General features: G+C 37.4%; 1 protein-coding gene across 14 annotated transcripts in view; it reads left to right on the top strand.

Annotated features, from left to right (window-relative positions):
- Positions 1-18,360, top strand: part of LRRFIP2 (LRR binding FLII interacting protein 2) — a 132,189-nt gene that overhangs the window by 94,260 nt on the left and 19,569 nt on the right. For 13 of the 14 annotated variants that reach the window (XM_007971800.3, XM_007971801.3, XM_073023365.1 and 10 more), the window contains 2 exons: positions 5,319-5,489; positions 14,604-14,696. In XM_007971800.3, coding sequence (XP_007969991.1) covers positions 5,319-5,489; positions 14,604-14,696 — 264 coding nt within the window. Of the gene's footprint in view, positions 1-5,318; positions 5,490-14,603; positions 14,697-17,146; positions 17,240-18,360 lie in introns of all 14 variants that reach the window. The other variant, XM_073023372.1, reaches the window with a different exon arrangement.

Raw genomic sequence — 18,360 nt, forward strand, 5'->3', positions numbered from 1 at the left:
TTAATGTAAATGTGTGAGGCAGACAGTTTGGTTGTAAATAGCATTGGTTATCATGCTCTTCTTTCCTCACATTTCATTCTGAAGTTCAAGCCTTGTGTTACGAAGAAACCAGAAGTTTATTTAAACACATGTATGTCCTGATTTGAAATCAAAATACATACTACAGGCCAGGCACGGTGGCTCACGCCTGTAATTCCAGCACTTTGGGAGGCCGAGGCAGGCGGATCACCTGAGGTCAGGTGTTTGAGACCAGCCTGGCCAACATGGCGAAACCCTGTCTGTTCTAAAAATACAAAAAATTCACCTGGCATGGTGGCAGGCGCCTGTAATCCAAGCTACTTGGGAGGCTGAGGCAGGAGAATTGCTTGAACCTGGGAGGTAGAGGTTGCAGTGAGCTGAGATGGTGCCATTTCACTCCAGCCTGGGCAACAGAGCGAGACTCTGTCTCAAAACAAACAAAAAACAAAAAAGCAAAATACCCACTACACCTCTAAAAAAACAAAAAGCAAGACATTTAGAAGATGACTCAGGATATATCCAAAGGACAAAGCATGGACTTCATGGGCAAGGATTTTGTCATCTTCCCTGGCATGATTTGGAGTAGCCTCACTATCAGCCAAACTCTTCATGCAAGTGATATGGTTCATGAGAAACAGAGTAAGACTCAGGACCCAAAAAGGTGAGAAGTCCAATGGGAAGTACCCATGAGGGAAGCCTGCAAGTTGCTGATAGGGCAGCATGAGTTTGTCGGTAAATATCAGAAGAATTACAGAATTAGTTGATGTTCTCATTTAATCTTACTCCTTTAATCTTCAGGATTTAATCTCTCTTTTAAGGTTTTAGAGATACGACTTTTGGAAATACCTTGGATCAAACAAATCGGTACATTAAATAAATATGCTTATATTAAAGTCACATGTGTAACAGTGTATCAGGAAAGCAATTGTGTGATTCAGGGGCATTCTTACTGTCATTTTATTTTTCCTTTCATGTTAGATCTACCATTTATTGCATTCTTTGACGAATACAAAGGAACAGATTAGATTTGAGATTTGAACAGATGAGATCCCTTTTCCTAATTCATGCCAGAGTATAATTGAACTTGACTTCAGATTACATTTATCCTTGACACTTGAAGTGGAAAAAAAACCCATAAAAATAAAGAAAAGATTGTCTGATTGGTGACCAAGCATGGTGGGATGATGCATCCTATTGAAAAAGGATGTTGGCTCATTGCTTGTGACATTACTCTTAACTATGTTTGCCTTTGGGATGTTCTCTACCACTCTCCCCTCCATCCTTTTATCGGGAAAGTTTATTATTACTAATACAGCATTTGCCCATGCTGTACTAGTATATAGTGTACACTGTTACCCAGAAAATGCAGTAAAATATTAATTGTAAAATTTAACTGATCTATTTCTTAAAAGATTAATGATTTTGTAAGTCAAACGACTAAACCCATTAACCCATTTTAAAAACTATTAAAATGAATACCTTATTAAATTTAAGTAGAGTTACAGCAATAAATAACAATAGTAAATCTATATCTAGTGACTGAAAACTTTCCAAGATGTATTGAAAAAAGGCAAACTGTAGAACAAAATGTAGAGTATATAATTTGTATTAAAAATATATATGAAGTCAAGGGTATATATTTTATACTGTAAACAAATAGGAAATAGCCTGAAAGATAATCTGCCAAACCAATAGCGCTTGTGCCTCTGGAGAGAGCATTGTCAAGGAAGACTTTTGCTTTATTGATATTGATATTTTTTCTGCTATTAGCCTCTCAGATGGATGAGAATTATTTTAAAGTCTGCATTATAGTAAGATACATTTAGATATATTTAGAGCACTGTATAATTGACTTTGCTTACATTCTTTGTTTTGGTTAAATTTGTTTCTAATCATAGTTTAAATCTTACCTGACAACTTAATTCTGGTTTATGAAGCATTATTAAAAGTGTGTGTGGCCGGACATGGGGACTTATACCTATAATCCAGTTTTGGAGGCCAAAGCGAGTGGATCACTTGAGCCCAGGAGTTTGAGATCAACCCGGGCAACATGGTGAAACCTTGTCTCTACAAAAAATTAGCCAGGTGTGGTAGCACATGCCTGTGGTCCCAGTTACTTGGGAAGCTGACATGGGAGAATCACCTGAGTCTGGGGAGGTTGAAGCTGCATAGCTGAGATTGTGCCACAGTAGTCCAGCCTGGGTGACAGAGTGAGACCCTGTCTCCAAAAAAAAAAAAAAAAAAAAAAAAGTGTGTATGTTTGTATTTTTATTTAGATGTAATTCACATTCCATAAAAATTTACCCATTTAAAATATATAATTCAGTAGTTTTTAGCATACTCACAGAGTTGTGCAACTAGCACCACAACCCATCTTTAGAACATTTTCATCACCCAGAAAAGAAACCCCAATCACTAACTTTCTGTCTCTGTAGATTCGCCTATTCTGGAGATTTATTACAAATGGAATCATATAATATGTGGTCTTTTGTGATTGGCTTTCATTTAGCATAATATATTCAATATTCACCCATGTCGTATTATCTGTCAGTCTTTTTTTAGTGGCTAGATAGTATTCCACTGTATGGATTTGCTGCATTTTGTTAATCCATTTGTCAGTTAATAGGCATTTTGGTTGTTCATACTTTTCTGGCTATTATGAATAATGCTGCTGTGAACATTTGTGTACAAGTGTTTGTGTAGACATATCTTTTCAATTCTCTTTGGTAGATTGCTAGGAATAGAATTGGTGGGTCATATGGTAACACTATATTTAACATTTTGAGGAATTGTCAAACTGTTTTCCAAAGTAGCTGCACCATTTTATGTTCCTACCAGCAATGTATGGGAGATCTAGTTTCTCCACATCCTTACTAACACTTGTCTTCTGTGTTTTTGATTATAGATTATAGCCATCCTAGTGAATGTGAAGTGGTATCTTATTTTGGTTTTCATGTGCATTTTCCTAATCACTAATGATGTTGAGCATGTCTTCCTGTGCTTATTTGCCATTTGCATATCCTCTTTGGAGAAATATCCAGGTCCTTGCCCATTTTTAAATTGATTTGTGTGTCTTTTATTGTTGAGTTGTAAGAGTTGTTTATATATTATTCTGCATGTAAGTCCCTTATCAGATATAAGATTTATAAATATTTTCTCCCATTCTGTGGGTTATCTTTTTACTTTCTTGATCATGTCATTTGCAGCATAAAAGTTTTACATTTGGGCCAGGCGTGGTAGCTCACACCTGTAATACCAGCATTTTGGGAGGCTGAGGTGGGCAGATCATGAGTTCAGGAGTTTGAGACCAGTCTAGCCAACATAGTGAAACCCATCTCTACTAAAAAATACAAAAAATTAGCCGGGTGTGGTGGTGTGCGCCTGTAATTCCAGCTCTGCAGGAGGCTGAGGCAGGAGAATTGTGTAAACCCAGGAGGTGGAGGTTGCAGTGAGCCGAGATCGTGCGATTGCACTCCAGCCAGGGCAACAGTGTGAGACTCCATCTCAAAAAAAAAAAAGAAAAAAAGTTTTATATTTGGGTGAAGTCTCTTTTTGGTTTATAATGCTTTTTGTTTGTTTGTTTTTGAGACAGGGTCTCACTCTGTTAACCAGGCTGGGGTGCAGTGGCATGATCTTGGCTCACTGCAACTTCTACCTCCTGGGTTCAAGTGATTCTCCTGCCTCAACCTCCCGAGTAGCTGAGATTACAGGCACCCACCACCATGCCTGGCTAATTTTTGTATTTTTAGTAGAGATAGGGTTTCACCATGTTGGTCAAGCTGGTCTTGAACTCCTGACCTCAAGTGATCTGCCTGCCTCAGCCTCCCAAAGTACCGGGATTACAGGCGTGAAGTACCACGCCCGGCTAGTTTATAGTGCTTTTGGTATATCTAAAAAACCATTGCCTATCCCAAGGTCATGAAGATTTATCCATATTTTCTTTGAAGCGTTTTATTGTTTTAGCTCTTACATTTAGATCTATGACTCTTGGTGAGTTAATTTTTGTGTATGGTGTGAGGTAGGAGTCCAACTTCATTCTTTTGTTTGTGGGTATCCACTTGTCCCAATACCATTCATTCTTTTCCCATTGAGTTACATGGATCCCTTTGTCCAGATTAACTGATTGTAAATGTAAGTTCTGGGCTCTTAGTTCCATTTCATAAAACATTTACACTAGTAGTTTTAAAATTTATTTCCATAAATGATTACTTTTCCTGTGTGAAACATTTTTTTTTTTAGCTTTAAAAAAAGTCACTAGGCAGTAGTAATTACCAAAGTAGATACAGTTACACACACAAAAAATGTGAGCTATTTTAGGCAGAAAATTTTGAGATATGTAACATTTCAGGCATTTTGTGGTACCTTTTCTTTTTTTTACATCAAACTGTGGCATTAGATCAAACTCTTTATTTTATTTTGTTTTATTTTATTGATTGATTGATAGAGATAGGGTCTCACTCTGTCACCCAGGCTGGAGTGCAGTGGCACGATCTCTGCTTACTGCAGCCCTGACCTCCTGGGCTCAATCAGTCTTCCCACCTAGCATCCCAAGTAGCTGGGGCTACAGGTGTGCGCCACCCTGTCTGGCTAATTTTTGTATTTTTTTTTGTAGAGACAGGGTTTTGTCATGTGGCCCAGGCTTGTCTTGAGCTCCTGGGCTCAAGCAGTCTACCCACCTTGACCTCCCAAAGTGCTGGGATTACAGAGATGAGCCACTGTGCCTGGCCAAGCTGTTTTTTTTAATATTAATTTTTATATTGCTTAAACATGACTGAAATTTGGATAATTGCTAGAAAAAAACATTTACCTTTACATTAGCATTTTTATGCAGAACAGGAAAGTACTAAAAACAACTGTCTAGAAAGTGGCAAAATTCAAATGAGTATGAAGTCCACTTATGTAAAGAGAGGCTGTATTTTGTGGTATCACTGCATTCTGAACACCAGTCTGTTATTAAAATTATAAGAGTAAAATTTCTGAAAATATTGACGATTTTTCATTTTATGATTCTTACAGATATATGTTGTTTGCACTCCTTTTCTTCTTTCAGAGGCTATATTGCTGCTTAATTTTGTTTTCTTGGGGAACAGCACATATTGTTCTTATAAAGGCATTATTGGCTTATTATTGTCTTCCTGTTTCACGTGCATGTTACTAAACAAGGAGTTTCCCCAAACCGCTTGTATTTTATGAAAATGCATCTTTATGTGTTTGTGGCAGTGCTATAATTTCCTGTTATATTGCATATATTCAATTAACATATTTTAGATATCAGACTGATGACTTCAACTCTCATTTAGGAATCTTTGTCTGAAGTGGAAGAAAAATACAAGAAAGCCATGGTTTCCAATGCACAGTTAGACAATGAGAAGAACAATTTGATCTACCAAGTAGACACACTCAAGGATGTTATTGAAGAGCAGGAGGAACAGATGGCAGAATTTTATAGAGAAAATGAAGAAAAATCAAAGGTAATGCTTATCTTGTATAAAGTGATGGAAGTGATATATAAAGTGATGGAAGATTGCAGCATACGTACTTAGGAATGATGTTTCAGTCAAAACTGAATGGCCCAAGGAAATTGACAGAACACCATGAGATATCAGGCCCTGAAGTAATTTTTTTTATTAAAAAAAAAATTTTCTTAAGGAAAAGCTTATGTCTTCTGTTAAGTTTCTGAAAATAGAATACAACTCAAGTTTTATCTTCATTTTTTGTCTCTTAATTGGGACTGTAATTACAGTGTGTTACTTACTTCTTCCGGTTACAAGTGACTGGAGCTCCCGCAAAGTCACTTTGGAGCAAAGCTCCAAAGACTGTCAGTAAGATGATTCAATGAACTTCTGAACGGGTCAAGAGAATCCATTTTCTTTTTTTTTTTTTTTTTTTTTTTTTGAGACGGAGTCTTGCTCTGTAGCCCGGGCTGGACTGCAGTGGCCGGATCTCAGCTCACTGCAAGCTCCGCTTCCCGGGTTTACGTCATTCTCCTGCCTCAGCCTCCGGAGTAGCTGGGACTACAGACGCCCGCCACCTCGCCCGGCTAGTTTTTTGTATTTTTAGTAGAGACGGGGTTTCACCGTGTTCGCCAGGATGGTCTCGATCTCCTGACCTCGTGATCCGCCCGTCTCGGCCTCCCAAAGTGCTGGGATTACAGGCTTGAGCCACCGCGCCCGGCGAGAATCCATTTTCTAAGTAATTGGATAGAAGTCTTTAATCAGTTATTTTAAATCAGCAACTTGGAGATGTGGGTCAGAAATTGAAAGATATTTTCTTTAGAGGTTAATAAGCTGTAATGTTAAAATGTACAGATGGAGAATAAAATGCATTGTCCAAGGCCCAGATTTGCTCTTTGATAACTGCAGAAAACAAATTGGGTTCTTTTAAAAGCATATGTTTTAGACTTTTTGAAGGGTTGATGTCAGTTTAAGCAGAGGTCAAATGGGTATTATTGCCAGAAATGGATTGCTACTACATTGCCAATATAAAACATTCAGAAAATAATTTAGGAAATGCGTGTTGATAAATTGTTAGAAACAACAATCTGAATTTGTGCATAATAAAGGGAGAGAAGCTGTTTATATAACCTCGAAGAGGCCAGCATTATTACTGTAGTCTTTATAGGAATTTCTTTTCTTGAGGACTAGAAATGCCCATTCCAGCCTGTTTTGGTCACATTCAAAAAGTGTTAGGAAGTGTGCCAGGCGTTTGGAGGAGAGGGATGAATAGACCAGAGCACAGAGGATTTTTCGGGCAGTGACACTATTCTGCATCGTAATGGTGGATACATGTTGTTATGGTACATTTGTCCAAAACTATCGAATGTACAATACCAAGAGTGAACCCTAATGTGAGCTCTGGACTTTGGATGATAGTGATCTGTCAATGTTGGTTCAGTGATAGAACAAAATGTACCACTCTAGTGTGGGTTGTTTATAATAGGGTAGACTGTGCATGTGTGGGGACAGGGAGTATATGAAAACTCTCTGTACTTTAAACATAATTTTACTGTGAATCTAAAACTGCTCTAAAATTGTTTATTTAGGACTGGTATTTAGATGGTGAAAAAGAGTCTTCTAGTTGTTTTCATATTGGACTGACAGTGGCCCACTGAAGAGCATTATATATGTTAAATATGTATATCTTTGATTCTTCTTGTATATCCAATAGGCCATTTTTGGAGATTTTGAGCCATCATGCTTTTCCTAGAGCCTCTGGACTCCTTTTTTTGCTGTCCCACATATTTTTTCTTATCTATTTTTGCCTCTTTGTTTGTAGCAGACCAGAGTAAAAATCTCATGCTAAGTATTTAATGGTCACTACTAAAATGAATTATCTTTCCATCATCTCAAATATCCTTCAGCATTTTTTAAAATGAAGAAAACCCTTATAATTAGCTATTTTAACCAACTTAGTTTTTCCCTCCATCATTTTAGAAGGCAGTAGAGTTATTTTAGTATGCATAGAGTTTTTTTCTTAATCTTGTCCTTTTTTTCTTTTGGAGACAAGGTCTCACTCTGTAGCCCAGGCTGGAGTGGAGTGGCACAAGTATAGCTCACTGCAGCCTCTGTCTCCAGGCTCAAGTGATCCTCCCACCTCAGCCTCCTGAGTAGCTGGGACTACAGGCATGTACCACCATGCCTGGCTAATTAAAAAAAAATTTTTTTATAGAAACAGGGTTTCACCATGTTGCCCAGGCTGGTCTCGAACTCCTGGGCTCAAGCAATTCACCCACCTTAGCTTCCCACAGTTCTGGGATTACAGTTGTGAGCCACCATGTCGGACCTTGTTGTACTTTTCAAACCTAAAATGTATTAAGTTTTTTTTTAATACCCTGGAAATTTGCTTCATGTAGTGTGATGCAGAAGACTTTGTGACAGTATCTCTCTCTAACATGTCTTTATCCCGAGCTCTCTCGTTCTAAACAACTATTGCTTTATACAGTAGAATGTTTATATTCAGAGATACACAAAGAGGTCAGGCACTCTGGTGTATTTCATTACAGAAGCAGGTAGTGAGAGTAGAGAAAGACCGTTCAATAATAATTATACAGTATTAATAAAATTTTTCAAAATGTCTTTAGTGTCTCCTCCTGGAATTACAATAATTATTTTGTTTTATATTTTAATTTAATTTAATTTCATTATTTTTACAGACAGGGTCTCGCTCTGCTCCCCAGGCTGGAGTGCAGTGGCACGATCACAGCCCACTGTAACTTTGATCTCATGTGCTCAAGTAATCCTGAGTAGCTAGAACTGTAAGCACATGCCACCATACCTGGCTGTTTTTTAAAAATCTTTTTGTGGAGATGGGGCCCTGCTACATTGCCCAATCCTCCTTCTTTGACCTCCCAAAGTGTTGGGATTACAGGCATGAGCCACTGCGCCCGGCCCATTGTTTCTCTTTTAAAGCGTACTCAAAAGACCGTTTCACACCTGTAAAATTAACAATAATTCATATTACATATCCAATCAATGTTAAAATTTCAGTAGTTTCAAAATGTCATAAATGATTTTTCTTTTTTACACTTAAAAAAATCAGGATCCAGGTATGTTTCACACCTTGGAATTAGCTGATAAATCTTTTAAGTCTCTTTTCATGTATAGGTCCTCTTTCATGTTTTTTCTCCTTATAATAAATATGTTGAAAATATAAAATATTAAGAAACTGGGTTGCTTAATATTTCCCAGTCTTACAGGTTTTTCCATTTTCATCCCCTTAGTGTCTTTACTATGTTCCCCTTTCCTCTGTATTCTCTGTAAGTAGGTAGTTAGGCATAGAGGCTTAATCAAATATAACTTCAGTTTTTTTGGAAAACCTGCTTCCTAGATGGTGCAGTTGTCTTCCTTTAGGAGGCCCAGATGTGTGGCTGGCTGTTAATGCTGTAGATACATGCTTAGATCCTTCAGTTGACTAGGGACTGCAAAATGGGATGTTCTGATTTTGTCATTACCAATTTATTTAATTTAATTTAATTTAATTTTATTTTTTTATTTTATATTTTATTATTATTATTTTTATTTTTATTTTGTTTTGTTTTGTTATTTATTTATTTTATTTTATTTTTTTAGACAGAGTTTCGCTCTTGTTGCCCAGGCTGGAGTGTAATGGCGCAATCTCAGCTCACTGCAACCTCCGCCTCCCTGGGTTCAAGCGATTATCCTGCCTCAGCCTTCTGAGTAGCTAGGATTACAGGCATGGACTACCACACCTGGCTAATTTTGTATTTTTAGTAGAGATGGGGTTTCACTATGTTGGTCAGGCTAGTCCCGAACTCCTGACCTCAGGTGATCCACCCACCTTGGCCTCCCAAAGTGCTGGGATTACAGGTGTGAGCCACTGTGCCCAGCCTATTTAATGTTATTTTTAAGCAACTTTATTGAGATATAATTCAAATAACATACAAATCATCCGTTTAAAATGTACAATTCAGTGGTTTTTAGTATATTCATATATATGTGTAACCTTCATCACAGTTACTTTTTAGTATCATCCTCCTTTCCCCCAAACCCCTCAGTTGTAAGTAACCACTAATCTACTTTCTATCTATAGAGTTCCCTATTCTAGACTCATATGAAAGGAATCATATAATACATGGTCTTTTGTGACTGGCTTCTTTCACTTAGCATGATGTTGTACCATGTATCAGTACTTAATTCCTTTTTATAGCCTATTAATATTCCATTTTTTGGGTATGCTACATTTTCTTTATCCATTTGTGCATTGATTGACATTTGGGTTGTTTATACTTTTTCCTGTTAAGAATAATGCTGCCATAAACATTTGTGTACAGGTTGTTTTTGGGCATAAGTTTTCTTTTTCTTTTTTATTTTAAGAGATAGGGCCTTTTAAGAGATGTTGCCCAGGCTGGTAACTCCTGGCCTCAAGCAATCTTCCTGCCTCTGCCTCCCAAAGTGTTGGAATTACAGGCATGAGCCACTGCTCATGGTCTGGACATATGCTTTCTTTTTTCTTAAGTATATACTTGGGAGTGGAATTGCTGATTCATACGATAAATCTGTGTTTAACCATTTGAACAGTGCCAGACTGTTTTCCGAAGTGGCTGCACCATTTTCTATTCTCACACCAGCAATGTATGCAGGTTTTGATTTCCCCACATCCTCATCAACACTTGTTATCTGTCCTTTTTATTCTAGCCATCCTAATAGGTGTGGTTTGATTTGCATCTCCCTGGTGACTCATGATTTTGAACATATTTTCATGGGCTTATTGGCTATTTGTGTATCTTCCTTGGCAAAATGTCTATTCAGATCCTTTGTCCGTTTTAAAGTTGGATTTTGCCTTATTATTATTGACTTGTAAGGTTGTTTATATATTCTAGATATAAGAATTTTATCAGATATATTATTTGCAAGTATTTTCTCCCTTTATGAGTTTTCAAAAAAAAGGAATTGGTTGTCTTCTGACAGTGACCAATTACTTTTCTCTTGACATATCGGTGTGAAGTCGTAAATTCAAGCATTTGATGTCTTCAGTTGCACTGCAACTTTCATTCTTTTTGATGATAAAATTGTCCCATCTTTGGCTAATGTGAACCTCTTGAGGTTGATTCCCAAGTGCTTCTGGTGAGTCTAATTGTTTTGGATAGCTTCCTTGCTTTTTGGCAGAATATGTTCCAGTCTCATCTTGTACATTTTCTGCCACAGACCTGGAATCAGCCATTTGTCCAGGGAGCCCTGGTTCTGTTTAGCGTGAGTGCTAGAGACGCTCGTTGCCACCAAGTAGGTGGCTGTTTATGGGTCTTTTCAGTGGATACATTTGGGAAATAGGTGTGTGAAGTTCTTTATTTGTTTTTAACGACAAAATATTATGAGATCATGCTGATAGTTCCAGTTCATATGCAGGACTATAGGGTTTTTATTTAACCTCTTCTGTCTTTCATCTGTATCTTTTTTTGTTTCCCCTACACTACAATTCCTAGTTCTCAAAGTTTCTAGGGATGATAGTAATTATGTTACGTTCTGTTCTCTTTGCTTTATCCCAAGTTGCCTAGAATAGCAATACCAACATTAACACCAACAATTTAATTACTGAAAATAGTTAAAAGGCCGAGACGGGTGGATCACGAGGTCAGGAGATCGAGACCATCCTGGCTAGCACGGTGAAACCCCGTCTCTACTAAAAAATACAAAAAAACTAGCCGGGCGAGGTGGCAGGCGCCTGTAGTCCCAGCTACTCGGGAGGCTGAGGCAGGAGAATGGCGGGAACCCGGGAGGCGGAGCTTGCAGTGAGCTGAGATCCGGTCACTGCACTCCAGCCTGGGCGGCAGAAGGAGACTCCGTCTCAAAAAAAAAAAAAAAAAAAAAAAAGATTTTTATTTTGTTTGTTTTGCTTGGCTGTTATTTTTGCCACTAGTCAGTGTATAGCCGAACTGTTGTTTTTAGAAGTTACTTGAAATAGTTTCTTTCTGTGCTACAAACTGGATGTATAGTTAGGTTCACTGCATTTTATTTTCAATATTTAGGAATTACTTTTAAAATTACTTTTATTTAAAAAATTTTAATTGTCATCACAAAACACCATAAATTTATTATCTTAACTGTTTTAAAGTGTAGAGTTCAGTAGTGTGAAGCATATTCACATTATTGTACATCAGATCTCCAGAAATTTTTCATCTTTCAAAACTAAAACTCTATACCCATTAAACAATTCCCCATTTCTCCCTGCCACCAGCCCTTGGCAACTGCCATCCTACTTTCTGTCTCTCTGAATTTGGCTACTCTATGTACCAAACTCATAAGTAGAATCATACAATAATTTATCTTTTCATGACTGGTTTACTTCATTTAGCATAATGTCCTAAGCCTCATCCATTTTGTAGCATGTGATAGGAGTTTCTTTTTTCAAGCTGAATAATCCACTGTATATATACCACATTTTGTTTATCCATTCATATATCAATGGCCACTTGAATTGTTTCCGCTAGGAATTGCTTTCTAAATTTAATTTTGTTTCACAATTTTGTAACTATCTAGAATAGTTACATAGATCTTGAGTCAAGTTAACAAAGAAAATATATTTGAAGAAGTCAATCTTCTATCTCTGTCTCTTTATCTCTGTTTTCTCCTTCCTTTAAGGAATTTTAAAATTTAATGGTTTATCTTTCCATTTTTTAAATCCAAGAAGATAAATTAGGTAGCCATTTTTAATCTAAAAAGATATATATATATATAAAATCATTCAAAATATATGTACAAATATAAGTATTTCTCACTCTCCTTAGAAAATGGTAGCATACAGTTAATATAAATGCTGTTCTGCATCTAGATTTTATCGCCTTATGAATGTCACATAGAGATATCTTGCTCATTCTTTTTCACCACTGCATAATTATTCTGCAGTATGGATGTACCATGCTGTATTCCAGCAGTTCCCTGTATTAATAGACATTCAAGTTTGTCACGTTTTGCTGTTAAAAATAGTCCTGTAGAAATGACATACTGCATAGGTCTTTTTGTATTTTGCCAATGTATCTATGATGAAGGGTGAGATTGCTGGGTCAAAAGGTATGTAGTTTTGTAGATACTGTCGTGGTCTCCTTTGTAAGCATTATACCATTTGCATTCTCACCAAAATGTATGAGGGCCTATTTCTTTCCTCATAGTTCTGTCCTGGAATACGTTGTCAAGTTTTTGAACTTTTATTAGTGTTTTGGTGAGACAAATAGTTTGTTTCCATTTCTCTTAGTATGTGTATCTTTTCATATTCAGAGCTATTTCTATTTCTTTTTCTATAAACTGTCCATTTCCATAGCTTGTTATTCTATGCAGTTAGTGCTTTTTTTCTTTCTAGTTTTTTCTTTTTAAGACAGAGTTTTGCTCTTGTTGCCCAGGCTGGAGTACAATGGCGCAATCTTGGCTCACTGCAATCTCCGCCTCCTGGGTTCAAGCGATTCTCCTGCCTTAGCCTCCTGAGTAGCTGGGATTACAGGCGTGCGCCACCACGCCCAGCTAATTTTGTATTTTTAGTAGAGACAGGGTTTCTCCATGTTGGTGAGGCTGGTCTCGAACTCCCGACCTCAGGTGATCCGCCCACCTCGGCCTCCCAAAGTGCCGGGATTAGAGGCATGAGCCACCGCGCCTGGCCTAGTTTTAGAGATTCTCTGCCATTCAAAGGTTTTGTTTATTTATGTATTTATTTTTTGGAGACAGAGTCTCACTCCGTCATCAGGCTGGAGTGCAATGGCACCATCATAGCTCACTATAGCCTTGACCTCCCCAGGCTCAGGTGGTCCTCCCACCTCAGCCTCTAGAATACCTGAGACTATAGGCACACGCCACCAACCCTGGCTAATTTTTGAATTTTTTTTTATAGAGATGGAGTTTTGCCATGTTGCCCAGGCTGGTCTTGAATTCTTGGGCTCAAGGGATCCGCCTGCTTCAGCTTCCCAGAGTGCTGGGATTACAGGCATGAGCCACCACGCCCAGCCTAAAATTTTGATTTTTATATAGTCTAATTTATTGTACCTTTACCTCATTGCTTGTGGAGTTTTGAGTCATTTTTTTCAGTAAAGATTGCCCCATTCCTTGGTTACTTATCTTTTCTTTTATTCCTGTACAGTTTGTTCTCCCTTCCCTTCCCTCTTCCCCCATTCACTCCCTGGCTTTCTTTTCTTATGTAAACCTCTGATTGATTTGGAATTTGTCCTGGTGTGTGGTATGGGGTATAGTTCCAATTTTATCTTTTTCCAAATGAATATCCAGTTATCCCACCATTGCTAATTTAAAAGTCTTTCCTTCTCATTGATTTGAGATGCTCTTATTTTTGTGGTTTTTAAATATATTTGTATATGTAAATGAGTGTTTTCCTGAATTTTCTATTCTGCTCCCTTGGTCTATATTCATGTACCATAACAACGTTGTTTTAATTATAGAAACTTTATAATATGTTTTAATACCTAGTAGGGCCGGCTTTCTTCTTTTTCAGTATGTATTTTTCTGGCTACTTTTTCTTGTGTTTTTCTTTCAAATCAACTTGCCTTGCTCTGATGAGAAAAGAAAAACCTGATGGTATTTTTATTTGTGCTGCATTAAATGTATAGATTAGGGAGAACTGGCATTTTTATAATGTTGTGAGACTTTTAATCCAAGAAGACGATATGCCTTTCCATTTATTCAATCCTACTGCTTTGTCTTTTGAGAATGTTTTATATAATTTTCCTCATATAGGTTTTGGATATATTTTATAAGTTTACATGTATGTATTTTATTTAATGTTGATTTTATTTTGATATTGTATTTATTATTCCTTCTTTGAATTTTATTTGTATATGAATGTCATTGAATTGTATGTGTTCATTTTATAACCTGTTACTTGACTAAATTATCTTTTGTTTTTAATAATTTTGCCATTGATTAGTTCAAGTTTTCCAGATAAATAATTATACAAGATGAAATTTTAAAATTTTCTTAACCTTTCTATAGAAGATACAATTTTTCTAAGTTACTATGAATCAGGAGTTTGGACATGTTTCTGGAGGTCATTCTTAACCTCTGTGTTGTATTGTATATGTTCAAATTTCTTGTGTGCCATGACCTGTGTAAATGATATTATTTGTTTAATAACAGGAGTTAGAAAGGCAGAAACATATGTGTAGTGTGCTGCAGCATAAGATGGAAGAACTTAAAGAAGGCCTTCGGCAAAGAGATGAGCTTATTGAGGTACGTACATGAACTATGGGAATACTTAATTTTGAAAAAAATGAGTTGAACCGGATGAAGATGTGTGTGTTGGGAGGGAAGGAAAGTTAAGATGCATCAGAGTTTACTTGTCTCTTTATATTTGACTGTACGCTAAAAGTTTTCAGACATAAACCAGATCATGCTTAAAAATTAATACTGTAAATCCTATGAACATTACCCCACTTTGGTAGCAGAAATTTTTGTGTCTTTTATTCCTAAATACAGTTTCCTAAAGATATCTTAGGAAATGGGCAAAAGGAAAAATTATAGAATAACATTATTCTTTGGAATTAGTGAATGCCATCTTTTGGGACATGATTCTTGAGGAATAAGTTTGATTTTCACTCAGGTAAATACATTTCTCAGGTGGCTAAATGAAAAAGAAGAAATGTCAAGATAGTTTCTATACAAAAAGGTAAAGAATAGCTAGTCTGAAGGTTCAGGTTTCTGCAAGCGAAGGGACTCTGCCGCATTGTTGGCAACGTCTTAGGAATGGAATGAAGCATAGTCTACCAAGAACTCTTTGAAAACATTAGTCATCCTTGCAGGCCTACTACATTGCATCCATCTTTTTTCTTTAAATGTGGTTTTCCCTCTTGAGACGATGTTTTAGATAAATATAGAAATAAGTTTGAAGGGGGATCCTGCCCACTATCTAGGTGTGGCTATCAAAGGCATCTAATGTTAAGTTAGTGTTGACATGCCAGAGATGTCAGGAAGCATAGATGTTAACGATCCCAGGAGAGAGATCTCACGTACCACACTTGTCCACCTTCCTGGCTACTCAGACCTTAGCTTTCTTTTTCTCTCCCTCTTTCCCTCTTTCCCCTCAGACCTACCTCTTAATATCTCTCTCTACAAATGATTTTTAAAAATCATTTAATAGAGAAAAAGAAATGACTTTTTAAATTTGAAGACTGGTGTTAATTTTTGTCATTATTAAGAATAATTGGGCCGGGCGCGGTGGCTCAAGCCTGTAATCCCAGCACTTTGGGAGGCCGAGACGGGTGGATCACGAGGTCAGGATATCGAGACCGTCCTGGCTAACACGGTGAAACCCCGTCTCTACTAAAAAATACAAAAAACTAGCCGGGCGACATGGCGGGCGCCTGTAGTCCCAGCTACTCGGGAGGCTGAGGCAGGAGAATGGCGTAAACCTGGGAGGTGGAGCTTGCAGTGAGCTGAGATCCGGCCACTGCACTCCAGCCTGGGTGACACAGCAAGACTCCGTCTCAAACAAAAAAAAAAAAAAAAAAAAGAATAATTGAACATACCCAGAATTTGTGGATTTCAAGTGCAGATACAGATAACCTTGTGGATCTATCAGATTACATGTGAGGTTAATTTTCTTAGTTTTTCTCCATATAAGGTAGGAAGCATATTTTCCAGAATCTGTATCCTGCTGGTATTTTAAAATACTGTGAAATTCTTTCCTTTTTTGTTCTTTTATCTTTCTGTGCCAAAATGCCAACCACATAAAATAATAAACCTGCTTTGGGGGCTGCTTCTCAAATTCAATAGCTTAAGTTAGGATTGGTAAAGTTCTAGTTTTTCATTGTAATTGCATTTAAGAAGAATATAATGCTTGATTTCTATAGTTTGTCACTGTGACTTCTTTAAAAGCTTAGGGTGCTAGGTATACAAACTTTGAAAACTATAGTTTTAGATGTTTTTTACATCTAGAATGAACATCTTTTAGATGTCAGTATCTATGGTTATGCTGAAAATCTTTAAATATTACAAATAATGTTTTTTGGTCTTTGGAATGGAAAATTCCATGGTAAGGTACCTAAGGTATGAGTAGGGGAAGGAGGAGATAATAATTTACCAATAATGCATAAGAAGAAAACCAGTTAAGCACCATTGACAATTAAAAAGGTCATTTAAGGATTGTTAAATGCTAAGTTTAAATGTTTCAAAATAATATAAATAATTTTAAAATAACACAAAATTCATGGTGTTCTTGCTGTCATAGATTCTGCTAACAGAAATTCAAAATGATCAGTTCTGCTTAAAAAATAAAATTCAAAACTGCTTGTTCTCTAAGATAAAAGGTCATTTGTTCATAAGCAAATCCAAATTTCCCTCTCTAGGAATGTAAGTTCTTGCAGTTATCAAAGAAAGAATATACATACGGAGCTGTATGTACACAGAAATTCTAGCTGGCTTGCCGCCACATAGCTGTGGTTAGAACAGTTATTCCTGGTTCCTTTGCTTACTTTTGTAGGGACAAGCCAGTGAGAATCTTGTGGCCAAGACTGTGAATGTCATCTTTTCTTTTGGCAAACCAATTTTGCTTTTCCTGTTCATCACAGACTTTCCCTTTTGGTTAAGTTTCTTTATCGGCTTTATTTTTGTTTCCTCCCTCAAACCTCCTCTCCCTTTTCTTTCTGCTCTTTTATTACTTCTCTTCCCCTCTTCCTCTGCAGGAGAAGCAGCGCATGCAGCAGAAAATAGACACCATGACAAAAGAGGTGTTTGACCTCCAGGAGACACTTCTTTGGAAAGATAAAAAAATTGGGGTATGAGATGAAATTGGGCTTTGGTTAGAAGCTCATTGATGAGGACTACAATAGAATTTAACCTAGAGATTGAAAAAACCTGTCCTTTTGATTATTCTTGAGCATTTACACAGTATGAAAAATGAGTAAGTAGAAGATAGAAAGAGACTTCCATAGAAAAACCTGATGTCGTGCCTGGAAAGAACTCTTCTTTTCAGCCAACAAGTTTCTCTGTATTCCCTTAGGATTCTTTTTTTTGTTTTGTTTTGTTTTTTTTTTTGAGATGGAGTCTCACTCTGTTGCCCAAGCTGGAGTGTAGTGGCATGATCTCGGCTCACTACAACCTCTGCCTCCTGGGTTCAAGTGATTCTCCTGCCTCAGCCTCCCTAGTAGCTGGGATTACAGGCACACACCACCATGCCCGGCTGATTTTTTGTATTTTTATTAGAGACGGGGTTTCACCGTGTTAGCCAGGCTGGTCTCTAACTCCTGACCTCAGGTAATCCACACACCTTGGCCTCCCAAAGTGCTAGGATTACAGGCGTGAGCCACCACCACTGGCCTCCCTTGGGAATTCTTACCCAGAAACAGCCACAAGCATTCAATTCAAACTCTGTGGTTAACTCGATATCCTTACATTACAGGAATTTGGATAAGAAGAGAGTAGTGGTGGGGAGAAAGTTATTAGCATCCTATAAATCCTTGGTGAATAAAATAGGAAGAGATTAAGATCAATTCAATTACAGAAACAGATAGGAAAGTAAGACTTACTAGGGTGGCTGTCTCTAATTATAACCACAGAACTGCCCCAAGTAAGGGCCCAGATAAATGAAATGTCTTCATTGCTAGTTTGCTAAGCTCTGCAGGTGGATTCCATATACACCAAAAACTGGAGAAAATTCCCTCCAGTTCATCTCATGTGGCCTTTGATTGGCAGTCCCATCACCTGGCTGAGCTCTCTGTTCTGTAGTAGGGGAACCACTTAGCCATAGTTGCCAGAGGCTTACCTTGTCAGGGAAGGGCAGAGGAAATAGAACATGTAAGAAACGTCTTGTTCTGCTTAAGGTTAGAGGGGATAGGGAATAGTTGTTAAAGATCCCTGAGACCATCTCTGAGAGACAGGCCTGGATATGAAACCCTCT

The sequence above is a fragment of the Chlorocebus sabaeus genome, chromosome 15 (assembly GCF_047675955.1).
Source record: "Chlorocebus sabaeus isolate Y175 chromosome 15, mChlSab1.0.hap1, whole genome shotgun sequence".
NCBI classification, from domain to species: Eukaryota; Metazoa; Chordata; class Mammalia; order Primates; family Cercopithecidae; genus Chlorocebus; species Chlorocebus sabaeus.